At 41.8% G+C, this 17,054-nt stretch overlaps 1 protein-coding gene across 2 annotated transcripts in view; it reads left to right on the top strand.

Moving 5' to 3' along the window:
* The first annotated feature begins 2,455 nt into the window (after positions 1-2,455).
* itgb6 (integrin, beta 6) overlaps positions 2,456-17,054 on the top strand; it is a 32,943-nt gene continuing 18,344 nt past the window's right edge. The window contains exons 1-10 of one of the 2 annotated variants that reach the window (XM_033988714.2): positions 2,456-2,584; positions 4,423-4,492; positions 5,136-5,215; positions 5,562-5,760; positions 6,079-6,325; positions 6,406-6,571; positions 7,264-7,425; positions 7,502-7,597; positions 8,355-8,444; positions 14,762-14,896. In XM_033988714.2, coding sequence (XP_033844605.1) covers positions 4,438-4,492; positions 5,136-5,215; positions 5,562-5,760; positions 6,079-6,325; positions 6,406-6,571; positions 7,264-7,425; positions 7,502-7,597; positions 8,355-8,444; positions 14,762-14,896 — 1,230 coding nt within the window. In that variant the 5' untranslated portion in view covers positions 2,456-2,584; positions 4,423-4,437. Of the gene's footprint in view, positions 2,585-4,304; positions 4,493-5,135; positions 5,216-5,561; positions 5,765-6,078; positions 6,326-6,405; positions 6,572-7,263; positions 7,426-7,501; positions 7,598-8,354; positions 8,445-14,761; positions 14,897-17,054 lie in introns of those variants that run through there. The other variant, XM_055230083.1, reaches the window with a different exon arrangement.

The following is a 17,054-nucleotide window of genomic DNA, read 5'->3' as shown; positions in this document are numbered from 1 at the left end:
GTGCAAAACTCTGTTATATTTCTCGCTATAAACAAATTCTAAAGATTTTGCATGTGCCAACTTATGACTAATTGTTTTTTTTATATATATATTACAAGTGAATGAAATGGCTTTGACTAGAAGATCTTGCAAAAATAAGCCTGACATATTCTGCTACATCTGCGGTGAATACACCAATGTTCCTAACAGGAATCAAGTCAGCCTCAAGTATCCTGACCGTGAATCAGCACGTCGTCCTGTAGCTCACTGTGATGAAATTCCAGTACCTGTCTTTGTAGAAGTTCCTGACATCAGTGACAAAGATTCCTCCAGTGTGGTTTTAATGATGATGCTCCACATCCTTTTTCCCAAAAGGAGCTAAATGTTCAGGTTTCCTGAGAATCTGGGATGACTGAGTGATGAGCAGGTGGAGAGATTCCATCAGGACATAAAAGAGATGGAGACCACGTATCAGCCACGCTGGGATGCAGTCATGATGGCTGATTACTGTTGGACTCTGAAGAGAGACATCCCTGCTGCTGAGCATTCAAGGGGTTCATAGAAACAGAAGTTCATGTCCTGAATTTTGCACAATGATAACGTAACGTTCCAATTTACATGTACTTACCTTTATCAATTAACATTTAATTAATACATTCTGTTAGAAAACTATTTTTTATCTCCTAAAACATTTTTTGGATGAGAAACATTAAAGAAAATCAACTGATAATGTCACAAAATTGTAATCAATTTAGTCAGAAGATCGGATTTTTCAAAATCAAATTAGCATAAAAACCTGACCTGACTGAGAAAAATGGATATCATTTTTGGATTCAGCGGTGCAAAATGGTCCTAATTCAGTTGAAAAAACACAGACAACTTTCAAAAATGTTTTTTTTTTTTTTTTTTTTTTTTGTAACCCAGTGTTAAGAGCAGTGTATCAGGAAGGGCATCTGTTAAAAAAAACAAAAAAAAAAAATTAAAAAAAAAGCATGCAAATCATAATGCATGAAAAAATACACACAAGACATAACATATCTAATAGTACCAATAGTGTTCAGTTTGTCTTTAACAGAAATTACCACTACACTAGTTTTTTTGGGAAGCTGAACTTAAACCACTTCTTCCTATCTCACCAAAACTGACCAAATACTTAAAGCTTTAAAATGTACTGGTTACTCAAATACAGGATTTATACTACCACCCCAGTGAGGTGTTTAAAATCTATATCCTGCCCCGCCTTATTGAGTTTCTTATTTGTTTATCTGCATTCCTACCATACCATTATTCAAAGGAGGCTGGATTATTACAGTGACTCTCCTCTCCTTGGCCAGCGATTACTCCAGGAACGAATTGAATTTGGACAAACTATTTAATTTGGAGAGTCTTTAATGCAATCTTATTACACCCCCTGTCACCTGAAATGAAATATTGGTTGACTGGTTTGGCTTTTATTTATTCAACATATTACCTGTATTAAATGTATAATTAATGCCTGATTGTATTTTGGGGATTTTAGTAAAATATGGTATATTAAAGGGAAGAAAGACAATGGGAAAAAGTCAGATTTTCTAAAGAAAAATACTGTGTTTAGTCCGGCAATTTTTAAAAGTGCACTATGTAATTTTTCTGATGCAGAGTGTGCCACCAGCTTGTCTCGGTGTACATTATTACATTACTTTGCCTGGCATGTTTCAGAGTGTGGGATTAAACTTATCTATCTCCATGGAGACAAGCAGATGACACCACTGGGCCAGATTAAAGGTCAGATCCGTGGAGAATGTTTTTAACCATGTTACTACACCTTTAAACATATTATAATGTTTTTTTTTTGTTTTTTTTTTAATAAAGAGATTTTTTATTCACTTTATGGATAATTCTTTGAAAAGACAATCTGAACATTTATCAACAATAAATGTGACAAAATGAACTGCACTTTCATTTGTTATCACTGTGAATCAACTGTGATATACAACTATAAATGACTTGCCTTAATAAACCATAACCCCATAAATAAGTCAGTACAACTCAAATCAAGATTAATAAAAACTTAATAAGCTTAATTACTGTATATATACTATATAAATGTATATATATATGTATATGTGTATACATATTGTAGTGCGGTGCCTGCCAAAGTGGTGGAGGTCTTCAAACCTCACAGTTGGCAGTTGTTACTGTCAGTCAGTATCAGAGAGAGAGAAAGAGAGAGAGAGAGAGAGAGAGAGAGAGAGAGAGAGAGACAAAGAGAGAGAGAGAGAGAGAGACAAAGAGAGAGAGAGAGAGAGAGAGAGAGAGAGAGAGAGAGAGAGAGCGAAACGGAGCTTGTGCTAACACCCACTCATGACCCCAGCAGGCAGGCAGCATGGGTAGAGGGGTCACCCAGAAGAGCCATGCTTCATAAAGCGATAGCGCTACAATAGGTTTACTGTTACCCATCATCTGGAGGGGGGGGGGGGGGGGGGGGGGGGGGGGGCACAATCAGAACGAATGTACTGGACCAAAAAGCAGCTTCTCTCCTCTCGCTTCTAACCATTTTCACTCTATGATGGTGGAGTCGCTCTGACGGCATGGGACAGCATGTTTTCAGAGGATGCCCCTGAAGGTGAGAGCGATTACTGCAGCAATAAGTGTTACATCTGGTATTTAACTGTTACACCTGGTGTTGTACTGTATTTATAAGTTGTACACTTTAGAAAATGTAAAATTATAATATAGAGATGTTTTTTTTGTTTTTTTTAATTTTGTCAAGAGGTTTGTTTGTTGTGATGTTGGCATAATCTGTTAAAAATGTGTTAACGTCAGGTTTTGAATGAATGAATCAAAAGCCTGACAGCTCATGAAATCAAAAGTGACAACCAGTTTTTTGTTTCATTTATAAATAAATTATTGGACAATTAAGTCAATAACATACAATAATGGTATTATTATGTACAACAGTATACAGATCTACAAAGATACCAATACACTGATATGACTATTACATATGGTGAATAGGGCATTACTGTGTTTAAATTGAATAATCTTGTATGTGTAATGTGATTGCAATATGAATTATATAACTGGGGTGATGGAAATTATCTGACATAAGGCATCACTGGAGTCTGTATTGATTAATATAAGTTGATTAGATAACATCAAGGTAATAGGCTATAGCAGCAGGGCCGTGAAATGAGTGAAGCTACACCAAAGGAAATCTCAGGTAAACCGGGCCAGACAAAATGACAGGAGTGAAGGGTAGAAATGAAAGAGGGGGCTGATTCATAAAAAGATGCTGGATTATAAACACAGAGTCCAGAGACATGGCATTTATCTCAAACATAACATGTATAAGGAGAGTGGGATGGTATGGCATGGTATGGTATGGGATGGTATGGGATGGTAGCAGAATGGGGTGACATGATATGGGATGGTATGGTAGCGGTATGGTGTGGAATGGAAGTGGGATGGTATGAAATTGTATGGGATGGTCGCAGATGGCCCTGTGCAGTGGGGGAATTTTGGGGTGACAGATGTGACTTACTCAGATCCTCTGGGGTGTGGTGCTGAATTATGAAATTCCTTTGAGTTGGGATGAGCACCTGTCAATGTGCAACATCTATGCGGCTCCCTCCTCGTCCCCCTCGTCACAGTCACAGAGACACTCACCCCTCATGTCTCCAGGGAACGCTGAAGTGAAAATATATTCCTGTATGACAATAACAATGATTCATCTCAGGCTAAATTCAGTGTTAAAGATTAACTCACTTTTATGGTGTCTGGAGATGTTTGCTCTTGGTGTGGCCTGTCTGTACTTTATTACTTTTCAACATCCACAGTTTAACTTGTTGGGTTTTTTTGTTTGTTTGTTTTTTTTAATACTCAAAATGACAAATTTACAAAAATGCATTCTTTCTCATTTGGGCCAGAGTACGTTTAATGTCTCAGAATAATAGGCTTACATTATTTAGGCTCTTAGCTGAAATAGTAAAATAAAAATACTGTCAACTGGACAAAAAGTAGGAATGAATACGTTTCGCTGCTCATCCAAGCCACTTTTTCTTTTTCTATGGATCATACCTGGACGACTGAGAGAGTAACAGACATGAAATGCATTTTGCTAGACGTTAGTGATATCTTAAATTTGCTAGAGGCTAATTGGTAAGGTCTGATTGTTTCGCTAGCCCACAATTTCACACTTCTAATTGAGTTGAATTTCCGTCAAATCTGAGTTGTTGACGCACTGCCCTCGCGCTTTTCACCTGAGCGGAAATGACCTTAAAAGGTAGTTGCTCAGGTAGAAAAGTCTCCGCCCACACGTAGCGCAGGTAGGACGGCAGCACGGCTCATTCCTCTGCACTCTGCTCCCGGGACACATGACACGGGACAGGAGGGTCGGCTACTCTCTTTGTAAATATGAGACAACGTGGAAAATCTGTGCCAATGCTGTGTGGTGTTTTGCAGTAACCTTACGGACTAATGGGGTTTCTTCTGCTGGCCCTGACTCTGAGCTACTGGAGTTATGGCGTGGAGGGTAAGAAAAAGTTATGTTTTATTCAACAGAATAATGATATTTGGTTGGATTTGAGAGTCAATGTGATAAAAACACAGCTTGCTGAATGTGTGTGTAACGTTATTTTATTATCTGCTTTCAAGGCTATTCATGCCTGGTTGCCTTTCCATTCCTTAAAGGAACATTGACCCACATTTATTTTATCAGGGCAATAGGCTAACATGAGTGAGATGCAGGTAGTATCGTTTTAACAGTTTGGAGAAGCAGTTAGCAGGCTCATTGTCAATAGCCTATACATGCAAAAATAAACAAACATATTCAAATTATTAATAGCTCAGTTGTGGAAATAGGAACAAGTTGACTTCCCAGACTTAAATAATTTAGTGTAATGTGTTTTTGCTCTACTGCTGTGCTGCTAGCAACCTAAAACATGTATCTCCCAATGTGTTATGAATGTATTATTGACTATTAGTGACTACTATATAATTAATTACCATATATAATTTCAAATGTCCTCTGCCCCCTTCTTTAACAGAGATGTGGTTGCATTAAAGAATCTTAAAACTTAAAGACTCTTGAAAAATGTGTTCTTTAATTATAGTTATATGGCTTAGATCTTGGTGTGTAATAATGCATACAATAAAACTAAAATTTGTTGATGCAGGATCATGTTCAGACGGCAGCTCAGTGACTTGTGATCAGTGTTTGCAGCTCAGTCCCTACTGTGCCTGGTGCAAGCAGGAGGTGAGTATAGCTAGCAATGATATTATATATGTCTGTACAGTAAAACAAATCTTCCAAGTTAGCTCTGGTACTGGATGGCAAACTTTACTCTCTTGTACGAAAGGGAAATAAGAGGTTATTGGTTATTTTTTCTTTTTCTTTTGTGCACTATAAAAGCTTGATTAAGTTTATATATTACACTACGCTATGTTACACGAGGTACTGTTTTACACAGTTCATTACATTCATCATTCGTAGGTGAAATGTGCTTTATACCGTCTTTAATTTAGCAAGATATTAGAAACAATTACTTCAAAAAGTACAACTCGGTTGTGCAGTATTTGTATTTTTTTTGTCAAACCTGCAGAACTTCACAGACTGGTTTTCTATGGGTGAAAGATGTGACACAGTGGATAAGTTATTGGAAAAGGGATGTGCGGAGAACAAGATGGAGTTTCCAGTCTCCAGTGGACAAATCCTGCAGGACCGGTCCCTCGGCAAGAAGTCCAATAACACCAACAGCACCCAGATCTCCCCACAAAAGATGAGTCTCAACCTCCGCCCTGGTACGTATCCAAATATACTTTCACTTAGGGCAAATCATAAGACAATGTATTTAACTGAAATGGAAGAATATCCAAGCTACTGTAAGGTGTGGTAGGATTAAATGTGGCTTGTGGATATTTTTAAAAATATCTAATTACACTGAACTGAGAAATAAAATAGAATAGATAGAATGAGAGTTTTTTGTTGTTGTTTTTTTAAACAATATGGCCATATTTTATTTAAATTTTGCCTAAACAACATAAACAAATAGAATAACATTCACAATAGTAAAACATTGTAATGTATTTGTTTAATAAGATGAGTTTATTATCATGTAGGTAGCCAGGCCACTTTCCAAGTTAAAGTGCAGCACACAGAGGACTATCCTGTGGATGTCTATTATCTTATGGACCTGTCCGCCTCCATGATCGACGATTTGGAGATGATTAAAGAACTGGGGTCTTCTTTGTCCAAAGAAATGGCTAAACTCACCAGTAATTTCCGAATGGGCTTTGGCTCTTTTGTGGAGAAACCCGTCCTACCTTTTATCAAGATCACCGAAGAAGAACTGGCCAACCCTTGCAGGTATCAAGTTTCTCAAAAGTCTTTTCTAAAACTGGATCCAAAAGTTCAGCATCTCAACTTTCACTTCCTTGTGTTGATAGTAGCGCTAGTTCACATTGCCTGCCAACATTTGGATATAAACACGTCCTTTCTCTGACGAGTAGCACCGACAAGTTCAATGAGATTGTAGCACAGCAACATGTCTCTGCAAACATCGATGTTCCAGAGTGTGGCTTTGATGCAGTCATGCAGGCAGCAGTCTGTGGGGTAAATTACACTTGTTGTATTGTTATACAGTTATAACTATTACCACATTTATTTGAATTACATTATGACATATAATGACTTGAGAAGTATATAATATATTGTGCAAATGTTTAAGGTAACAGAAATAGGATCTAACTGGTCACTATGTTGATGTACTGTGCCTGGGTGCAGGGAACTGTACCAGTATTCATACAATAAGAAATACTAGAGGGTAATTTATAGTCAGAAAAATCCACTGTGTAACTTTTCTAGTGAAGGATCAGTTACCTGTTTTGTCTCCATGGAGATATTATTTCTTTGTCTTGAATGTTCCACAGTACTGCATACATTTTGTATTGTTTTATTGCTCCAAAATACCTTGAACACCATGCATCCTTACAAAAAGGTAATTTTGATACCATACTGTGGAACATTTGGTAAAACGTCTAAAGAGATTAATAGTAATAGAAATTTAGCACTGAACCAAATGTGGAAAAGGACTATGCTATGCTCCCTCAATTGATTATTTTTCTGTGGATTTGGGTACATCTGTAAAGATCATTAATTTCAAAACTTACAAACCAATATACTTCTTATTTGATAACATTTTCTTTATAAATGAAGTTAAATGCATGGTGACATCTGGTTGGTGAAGTTTTGTCATAAGGACTTAAAAACTGTATTAAACTGAGCTGTCTAACGTGTTTTATCAGGAGAAGATTGGCTGGAGAAATGATTCAATGCGTCTGCTGGTGTTTGTGAGTGATGCAGACTCACATTTTGGGATGGACAGTAAAATGGCCGGTATCGTGGTCCCCAATGATGGACAGTGTCACCTGAACTCTGATAATGAATACTACATGTCCACAAAGCAGGTAAACGAGACATCACTTTTTTGTTTTTCAAAGAGCAGGCAACCTATTCAACTCTGACATTGTGTCGGTTTCATAGGAGTATCCAACTCTGGGTCAGCTGATTGATAAGGTTGTGGAGAATAACATCTTGCTAATATTTGCAGTAACACAAGAGCAGATAAAGATCTATAAGGTAAGTGTTTTTAAGCATTTCGTAAACTGACTGAGACCATTAACTTAAACAACAAAAGCTCACTTGTACTTCTGGATTGTTTTACTGTTTGTAATGATTTTCTAAATGGCACACTGCAATCATGTCATTGCATGTCAGTCTGCAATAAACCTAATTTAATCTAATATCGATGGTGGAAGAGGTACTCAATTTTGTTAAGTAAAAGTACATATACCAGAGCAAAAAAAAAAACTCAATTAAAAGTATAACATGGAAAAATATAAAATGTATTTAAAGAATAAAAAGTAAAAGTATTTAGCAGATTTTGAGAGCTAGTAATGCTTCAAAGGTACTTTACTTTAGGTATCTTTACTTTACTTACTTACAGTAAGTAAAGTACAGATACCTAACATTTGCACTTAAGTACTTTATGTTCCACCAATGCCTGATATAGTCAAAGCATTTTCTGAATTTTCTGAACAGCCTAAGGGGACAAAAACACAACTATGTCTACAGTTTGTATTTAGAAACTAATGTAATTGCACTTTCAACTACAAAATAGAGGTTCCCAGCCAAAGTAGGTTTTGGTTCACCTTATCATCTCTGTCAGAAACCTCATCAGTGCTGATGGTTGGTGGATTGTGTTGGCATATTTGTTCAATGAGCCACAAGCAACCTGTTACAACTAGCCCTTGCTTCTCCGCACATTTCTCTTGGTCCTGTCTGCCCACAAAAGTTACACTGACCTTGTTATTTATGTGTTTTTTCATATCCACAGAACTATGCAAACCTCATACCTGGTGCTACAGTGGGAGTTCTGGCCGAAGACTCAAGGAACATCTTGGAACTGATTGTAACAGCGTACAAAGTATGACTTTGTCTCTATGGTTACTACACTACGGTTAAATACACGTATTCTCAAACTGTACAGTGGGTACCATGCCATTAGTGGTGTGTTGACGTCTTCTTGTCCTATAATGTATTTTAAACTTAAAGACATATTTATCTGTATCCAGTTTGGGATTGCATTTTATTGAGATTGAGTTTATTATTGCATATTATCTTGGTTTGGTCCTAGACTTGGTTGTGTCTTACTTTTCATTTGTTTAATCCTTTTTAATTCCTCATTTATATCCCCTTTTGCCCTGGTTTAGTCTAGAGCTAGTCCTGGTTTAGTTCGATTGTGTATCATAGAATACATATTTATTTGAACTAACCTTATGCTGTTTTTATTCAGAGTTTATTTTTAGACTGTTGAAGCTTAAATAGCTTTTCTTTTGATATTTTAGACTCCTTTGTTTAAAATACACTATACTATGACGTAATAGCAGTGTTATATTTGACCAAACTTGTTTAAACCTTAAAACATTACAGGAACATATAGCCTTTGTGTTTATATGTATCTGTTTTTCATTAAGCTCAATTTAACTGAAGTTTGTCATCATCTTTCCGCTTTCTTTCTTTCTTTCTTCTATCACATTTTTTCTTTGTCACTGGTCCTCTGCATCAGCATGTTGGCAGCAAGTCTCATCTTGTCCCACTGCGCTGTTTGATCACAGTCCTCCAACTCCTGTTCTTTCTTATAGTGCACTCACGCTTAAAATATTCTGGTCTCTTGTAGATTTAAAACATCTTTAAAGGTGCACCATGTAACCTTTCTTGTGGGTGAGTCCGTCAAACTTCTCGTCTCCATAGAGATGTTTTTTCTGTGTCTGGAATGTTCCACAGTACGTCATTCAACTTCTCGATCTTGTATTCAATCTGTTGGTTTTTTTTTCTTGATCAAAAATACCTTGAAATAAGCATTATTTGTGGGTGAGTGGGGTCTCTTCTCCACTGATGACACTGACATGTATCTCACCTACTGCATTGTCTCCATGGAGATAGATCAATTTAATGCCATACTGTGGGACATTCCAGGGAGAAGTTACATTGCAGTGCAGCTTTAAAGCAAACTCAAAGACTATAGTAACAGTTGTTCAGAAGATCAGAATCAGAGTAACAAAATTAGTTTTATTCATCCTCAGTTTGCTTGTCTGTAGAGCAGTGGCAAGGGAGGAAAAAACCATGTACTTTTATTGTTGATATTTATCTCTGCTTCTGTGGTTGCGTTCTTATTAAGCCTGTTTAACCCTGATGCGGTCTTCATTTGGTCCTGTTGGAGTTCTTGTGTAGTCTCGGTCTAGTCCAGGTTTAACTTCTGGTTTAGTCCTATAATCCCAATTTGTATATGGTGAATGTACGAATGTGTTTTGGTAATATGTATGTATGTTTATAATTATTACATACATTTTTAGGAGTTGTTGAGTCACATTATTTTGGTCATCTACAAAACAATAATGCACTAATGGCTCAAAAAAAAAAAAAGTTCAACTGATTATTACATTTTGCTGATTTGGATTTAGTTTGAACCATAGACGGTATATATAAACGGACATAGCTAATCTGCAAGCCATCATGTTCCAAATAGAAAGTGAGCATGGGCGCACTTCTGGCTCCATTGACTCTGGCTCCAATTCACTTTACATTGTAAAACTGACAGACAAATCAAGCACCTTCTTTTCCTGAGGTCAGTCCTGCTAGCGTTAGCAACAGGTTATCTTCAACAGCCTTGGTCCAGACTGGCTCTTTGGTTGCTATGATACTCACGGTTGGAATTAGTAAAATATGCAAATTCGCCCCTATAACTGCCTGCTTCAGTGAACTTTCTTTCACTGGAGCCAAACGCTATGGGTGACATCACATTCCCACTTCTTTATACTGTCTATGGTTTGAACCTTCCTTGTCTCTGAACTATTATTTATTTAAATGCCACTGGCTCCCATTACCTCACATAGACTTGTGTTCTGCCTTAACCACATCAAAGACCCACTCTAGAGAGTCATAGAACAACTGAGTATTTACATCACGTATTGACTAATCTCTTTTATAGGGTGTATCGCAACAAGCTCTGCCTTGGCAGCAGTAAGGATGTGGTCGAATTTAAGCCTGAACAAAAACACCCAATTAGGTTTCTTTTAGCACCCAGACAGTCTGTCACAGAGTTCATTAGTCAGTCAAACACAGTCTTTACTTTAGTTAAGGTGAGCTGTCACTCTTTCCACAGGTAAAGACTGCACCTGGCACGTGACTCAAACTAGAAGAGGGATAAAAGTTCTCAGATTAATTCAATGAGTTTGAGGTCAATGCAGTGTCAATGGGTAATTTCATTTGAAGTGTTGTTTTATACACCATTAATCACAACAGATAAGATCATTGTTGAGTTTGTTAAAAGACATGGAATAAAACATGTGCTGGTTTGGATGTTGGGATATTGGGTTGGGCTTTTATGTTTAAACTGCATTAGCTACGCTTTGGTTTCATCACATGTTTTTAGATTTTATGTCATAATTCATAATGCAGAAAGCAAATGGTCAACATAGACCTTGTCAAGATGTTAAAATTAGATCAAATTAAACAGTCTACCCTTTATGACAAGAGATAAATCAAGGCAAGCTACGTCGCTTGGACCGGCGTTACTGGGGCCCCACCCTGGAGCCAGGCCTGGGGTGGGTGCTCGACAGCTCGACGGGTCCCCACGGGGCCCGGCCGGGCTCAGCCCGAAGGAGTGACGTGGGGCCGTCCTCATGTGGACCCACCACCCGCAAGAGGATCAGTAAGGGGCCGGTGCATGAAGATCTGGGCAGCAGTCGAAGGCGGGGGCCTCGATGACCGGATCTCTGGACATGGAGACTGGCTCTGGGGACATGGAATGTCACCTCGCTGGGGGTAAAGGAGCCGGAGCTTGTGCGGGAGGTTGAGCATTACCGACTAGATATAGTCGGCCTCGCCTCCACGCACATTTTGGGCTCTGGAACCCAACTTCTTGAGAGGGGCTGGACTCTCCATTTATCTGGCGTTGCCCGCGGGGAGAGGCGGCAAGCTGGTGTGGGCTTGCTCATTGCCCCACAGCTCAGCCGCTTCGTGTTGGGGTTCACTCCGGTGAACGAGAGGGTCGCGTCCTTGCGCCTTTGGGTCAGGGACACTGTTGTGCTGGCCTACGGGCCAAACAGCAGTGCAGAGTACCTGGCCTTCTTAGAGTCCCTGGGAGGGGTACTAGACAGTGCACCGACTGGGGACTCCGTTGTTCTCCTGGGGGACTTCAACGCCCATGTGGGTAACGACAGTGACACCTGGAGGGGCGTGATTAGGAAGAACGGCCTTCCTGATCTGAACTTGAGTGGTGTCTTGTTATTGGATTTCTGTGCTAGTCACAGTTTGTCCATAACGAACACCATGTTCGAGCACAAGGGTGTCCATCGGTGCACGTGGCACCAGGACACTCTAGGTCGGAGGTCGATGATCGACTTTGTTGTTGTGTCATCTGATCTCCGACCGACGTGTCTTGGACACTCGGGTGAAGAGAGGGGCTGAGCTGTCAACCAATCACCACCTGGTGGTGAGTTGGATCCACTGGCGGAGGAGGAAGCCGGACAGACCTGGCAGATCCAAGCGTATTGTAAGGGTCTGTTGGGAACGCCTGGCAGAGCCTTCTGTCAGAGGGGTCTTCAACTCACACCTCCGGGAGAATTTTTCCCTGATCCCGGGGGAGGTTGGAGACATGGACTCCGAGTGGGCCATGTTCTCCACCTCTATTGTCGATGCGGGCGCTCGTAGCTGTGGTCGTAAGGTCTGCGGTGCTTGTCGCGGCGGCAATCCCCGAACCCGGTGGTGGACACCGGAAGTAAGGGATGCCGTCAAGCTGAAGAAGGAGTCCTATCGAGCCTTGCTGGCTCGTGGGACTCCTGAGGCAGCCGATGAGTACAGGCGGGCCAAGCGTGCCGGTTGCAGAGGCAAAACCTCGGGGTTGGGAGGAGTTCGGGGAAGCCATGGAGGAGGACTATCGGACGGCCTCAAAGAAATTCTGGCAAACCGTCAGACGCCTCAGGAGGGGGAAGCAGTGCTTCACCAACACTGTTTACAGCGCGGGTAGAGAGCTGCTGACCTCGACTGGGGATGTTGTCAGGCGGTGGAAGGAATACTTTGAGGATCTCCTCAATCTCCCCGTCATGTCTTCCGAGGAGGAAGCAGAGACTGGGGACCCAGAGGCGGACTCGTCCATCACCCTGGCTGAAGTCACTGAGGTGGTTGGCAAGCTCCTCGGTGGCAAGGCTCCGGGGGTGGACGAGATCCGTCCTGAGTACCTCAAGTCTCTGGATGTTGTGGGACTGTCTTGGCTGACACATCTCTGCAACATCGGCGGTCGGGGACAGTACCACTGGAATGGCAGACCGGGGTGGTGGTCCCTCTGTATAAGAAGGGGAACCGGAGGATGTGTTCCAATTACAGGGGAATCACACTCCTCAGCCTTCCCGGTAAGGTCTACTCCAGGGTACTGGAGAGGAGAATCCGACCGATAGTCGAACCTCGGATTCAGGAGGAGCAGTGTGGTTTTCGTCCTGGTCGCGGAACACTGGACCAGCTTTATACTCTCCATCGGGTCCTCGAGGGTTCATGGGAGTATGCCCAACCAGTCCACATGTGTTTTGTGGATTTGGAGAAGGCATTCGACCGTGTGCCTTGTGGTGTCCTTTGGGGGGTGTTTCGGGAGTATGGGGTCCGGGGCCCTTTGCTAAGGGCTGTCCGGTCCCTGTATGACCGGAGCAGGAGCTGCGTTCGCATTGCCGGCAGTAAGTCAGACCTGTTCCTGGTGCATGTTGGACTCCGCCAGGGCTGCCCTTTGTCACCGGTTCTGTTCATTATATTTATGGACAGAATGTCTAGGCGCAGCCAGGGGCCGGAGGGGGTCTGGTTCGGGAGCCACAGGATTTCATCTCTGCTGTTTGTAGATGATGTTGTCCTGATGGCTTCTTCGAGCCAGGACCTGCAGCAGGCACTGGGGCGGTTTGCAGCCGAGTGTGAAGTGGCTGGGATGAAAATCAGCTCCTCCAAATCCGAGGCCATGGTTCTCGACCGGAAAAAGGTGGTTTGCCCTCCCCGGGTGGGTGGTGAGTCTCTGCCCCAAGTGGAGGAGTTCAAGTATCTCGGGGTCTTGTTCACGAGTGAGGGAAGGATGGAGCGTGAGATTGACAGGCGGATCGGTGCAGCGTCTGCAGTAATGTGGTTGCTGGATCGGTCCGTTGTGGTGAAGAAGGAGCTGAGCCGGAAGGCAAAGCTCTCGATTTACCGGTCAATCTACGTTCCTACCCTCACCTATGGTCATGAGCTCTGGGTAATGACCGAAAGGACAAGGTCGCGGATACAAGCGGCCAAGAGTGGCTGGGCACACCCTTAGGGATAGGGTGAGGAGCTCAGTCACATGGGAGGAGCTCGGAGTAGAGCGGCTGGTCCTACACGTTGAGAGGAGCCAGCTGAGGTGGCTCGGGCATCTGCTCAGGATGCCTCCTGGACGCCTCCCTAGGGAGGTGTTCTGGGCATGTCCCACCAGGAGGAGGCCCCGGGGAAGACCCAGGACATGCTGGAGGAACTATGTCTCTCGGCTGGCCTGGGAACGCCTTGGGATCCCACCGGAGGAGCTGGAGGACGTGTCTGGGGTGAGGGAAGTTTGGGAGTCCCTGCTTAGACTGCTGCTCCCGCGACTCGGCTCCGGATAAGCGGAAGAAAATGGATGGATGGATGGATGGATAAACAGTCTACTTTGATACATTTGAAGAATAATAAAATTTACTTTCAACCTAAACAGTGAAGTATTTTACATTTCCAATGTGAGTTTACATTATTTAAAAATCATCCTTAAATACGCACAATCCATAACTTTTGTGGTAGGGGTTTACCACCTGCTTGTCTCCATAGAAATGTTTTGCCCTGAATGTTCCTCAGTATGGTTTTAAACATATCTATCTCCATGAGAACAAGCAGGTGACACCACAATGTAACTGTTCAGGTGACCCTGTTCACAGGAGAATTCATGTTTTTACTGTATTTTCTTAGCAATAAAACAAAAAATTGAAATTGAATAAAATCAAGATAAATAAGTTTAAACTTCACATCACTGTGACACATTTCAGGTACTGCAGTAATATCTCCATGGAGGCAAGCAGGTGTCTGACCCTCAGCCAGAAAAGTTACATAGTGCCACTTTGCTGTGTGGTTTTCTATTGTCAATCATGGCTTTACTGTTGCCTATTTGAAAGCATAACTAGCCAGTATACTAACATACTGCTGATGTAAAACTGTTTTTTCCAGGAGCTGCGTTCAGAGATTGAGTTGGAAGTGCTCGGAGACACAGAGGATCTGCAGATGTCCTTCACAGCCATTTGCCCAAATGGAACAGTTACCACGGACATGAAAAAATGCTCCAATGTTAAGCCTGGAGAAACGGTTAGTTAAAGTGCATATGACAGACTCCTCATAACTAAAATGCAATTAAAATATTCATATTTAAGATGTTACTAAAAATATTGCGTAGTTTTTTTTCTTCATTATTTTAGTAAAGTTTATCATTTTACTTCCTGTTTGAGTTTTGCAGCACAGAATATAAGTAAAGGTAATTAAATAACTGTTACCTAACAACCATAATGTTAATAAGAGCCAAACTTGCCCGTGATTAGACTAATAAAATAAAATGACAGAGCCTCTATTTTGTTGAATGAATGTTTAATCAAGAAAAATACCTTCCTTGAGCAGAAACTCAGTTGGTAGCATGGTTGTCTTCTGATCCAAAGGTTTGGCAGGTCGATTCTCTCTTTCAATATAAACATTGATGGTAGAGCAGTCAGATCCACTGGTCCACAAATTGGAGGTGGGATTCTAGCTCCAACAGATGAATACTGTCGTTGTGTCCTTTGACAAGACATTTTACCCCAACTTGCCCCAATGTTTGCCTACCCTAGTGTGTGAATGGGTGAATAGTTAGTGGATGTGCTGTGATCATTTTGTGTATTGATGATATATATGGACTGATGCCTTTTTCTATCTCAGTGCTACTTTTAATTTTGAACTTTTCCTCCCAACTTTTCTTCACAAACTGCAGCTAGACTTGTGCAAAAAACATATATAATAAACAATACTTACTGAGTACTGGTATACCTATAAATGAACGAAGAAGCAAGTGATATGCTGATTACATTGATCGTGTTCCATGTTCCATCCATCCATCCATTTTCTTCCGCTTATCCGGGGCCGGGTCGCGGGGGCAGCAGTCTAAGCAGGGACTCCCAGACTTCCCTCACCCCGGACACGTCCTCCAGCTCCTCCGGTGGGACCCCAAGGCGTTCCCAGGCCAGCCGAGAGACATAGTCCCTCCAGCGTGTCCTGGGTCTTCCCCGGGGCCTCCTCCCGGTGGGACATGCCCAGAACACCTCCCTAGGGAGGCGTCCAGGAGGCATCCTGAGCAGATGCCCGAGCCACCTCAGCTGGTTCCTCTCAACGTGTAGGAGCAGCGGCTCTACTCCGAGCTCCTCCCGTGTGACCGAGCTCCTCACCCTATCCCTAAGGGTGCGCCCGGCCACTCTGCGGAGGAAGCCCATTTCAGCCGCTTGTATCCGCGATCTTGTCCTTTCGGTCATTACCCAAAGCTCATGACCATCGTGTTCCATGTTTTTGAGATAAAAGGAGAAAGCTGGTTCACTGAAGATGCATTTCCACACTTTGGTTTAATTAAAAGGACTTGCAGTGTGCTGCATGTCTCAAAAGCATCAGAAGGATTTCTGAGAAGTCACCACTTTCAAAACTCAACCACACCTTTATTAGTCAGCAAAAGCCATATCAGAATTAGCTGCACCTATGCAATGTTTTGATTGCATAAATAAACAACAAAACTAAAGACTTTATATTTCCCTTATAAGCTGTCAGGCTGTGGATACATTCAGTTTATTATTATTTCATCATTACATCACATTTTGGTCAGTCTTTTAGTTTGTTTATATTGTAGACCTGACATTTACTTCTCAAACTGCCTAACTCTATAAGCGAGTGTTATATGGATATTACTGCCTTATTTTGTCATTACAGTTCTATCCAGACTCAGATTCCTGCATCAATTTCCAGTCATTCCATCACAGACACGATACACATCAAAATTACAAGAAATTATCACACATTTGTTTACATAAGCCATATAGATTATTCACAATTACCAGTGGTGGAAGTACTGTACTTAAGTAGAATTTTTATATAAGCCTATCTATACTTTAGTTATGGGCCACCCTGCTGGTGTCCTCTGCAGGGTGACTGGGCGCTCACTTAGTGATAGGGTGAGGAGCTCGGTGACACCAGAGGAGCTTGGAGTAGAGCCGCTGCTCCTACACATCGAGAGGAGCCAGCTGAGGTGGCTCGAGCATCTGCTCAGGATGCCTCCTGGACGCCTCCCTAGGGAGCCCCTGCTTAGACTGCTGCCCCCACAACCCGGCCTCGGATAAGGAGAAGAAAATGGATGGATGGATGAAAAGTAAAAAGTACTTTTCATATGATTTGAGGGGTTATTTTTACCATGTTCGTGGTAACATCTTGACTAAAGTTCAAGATTTCAAGCTTTGGT

Source organism: Periophthalmus magnuspinnatus, chromosome 3 (assembly GCF_009829125.3).
Source record: "Periophthalmus magnuspinnatus isolate fPerMag1 chromosome 3, fPerMag1.2.pri, whole genome shotgun sequence".
Taxonomy (NCBI): Eukaryota; Metazoa; Chordata; class Actinopteri; order Gobiiformes; family Gobiidae; genus Periophthalmus; species Periophthalmus magnuspinnatus.
Note: the sequence above shows the minus strand (reverse complement) of the source record. Positions and strands in the feature narration are given on the sequence as shown.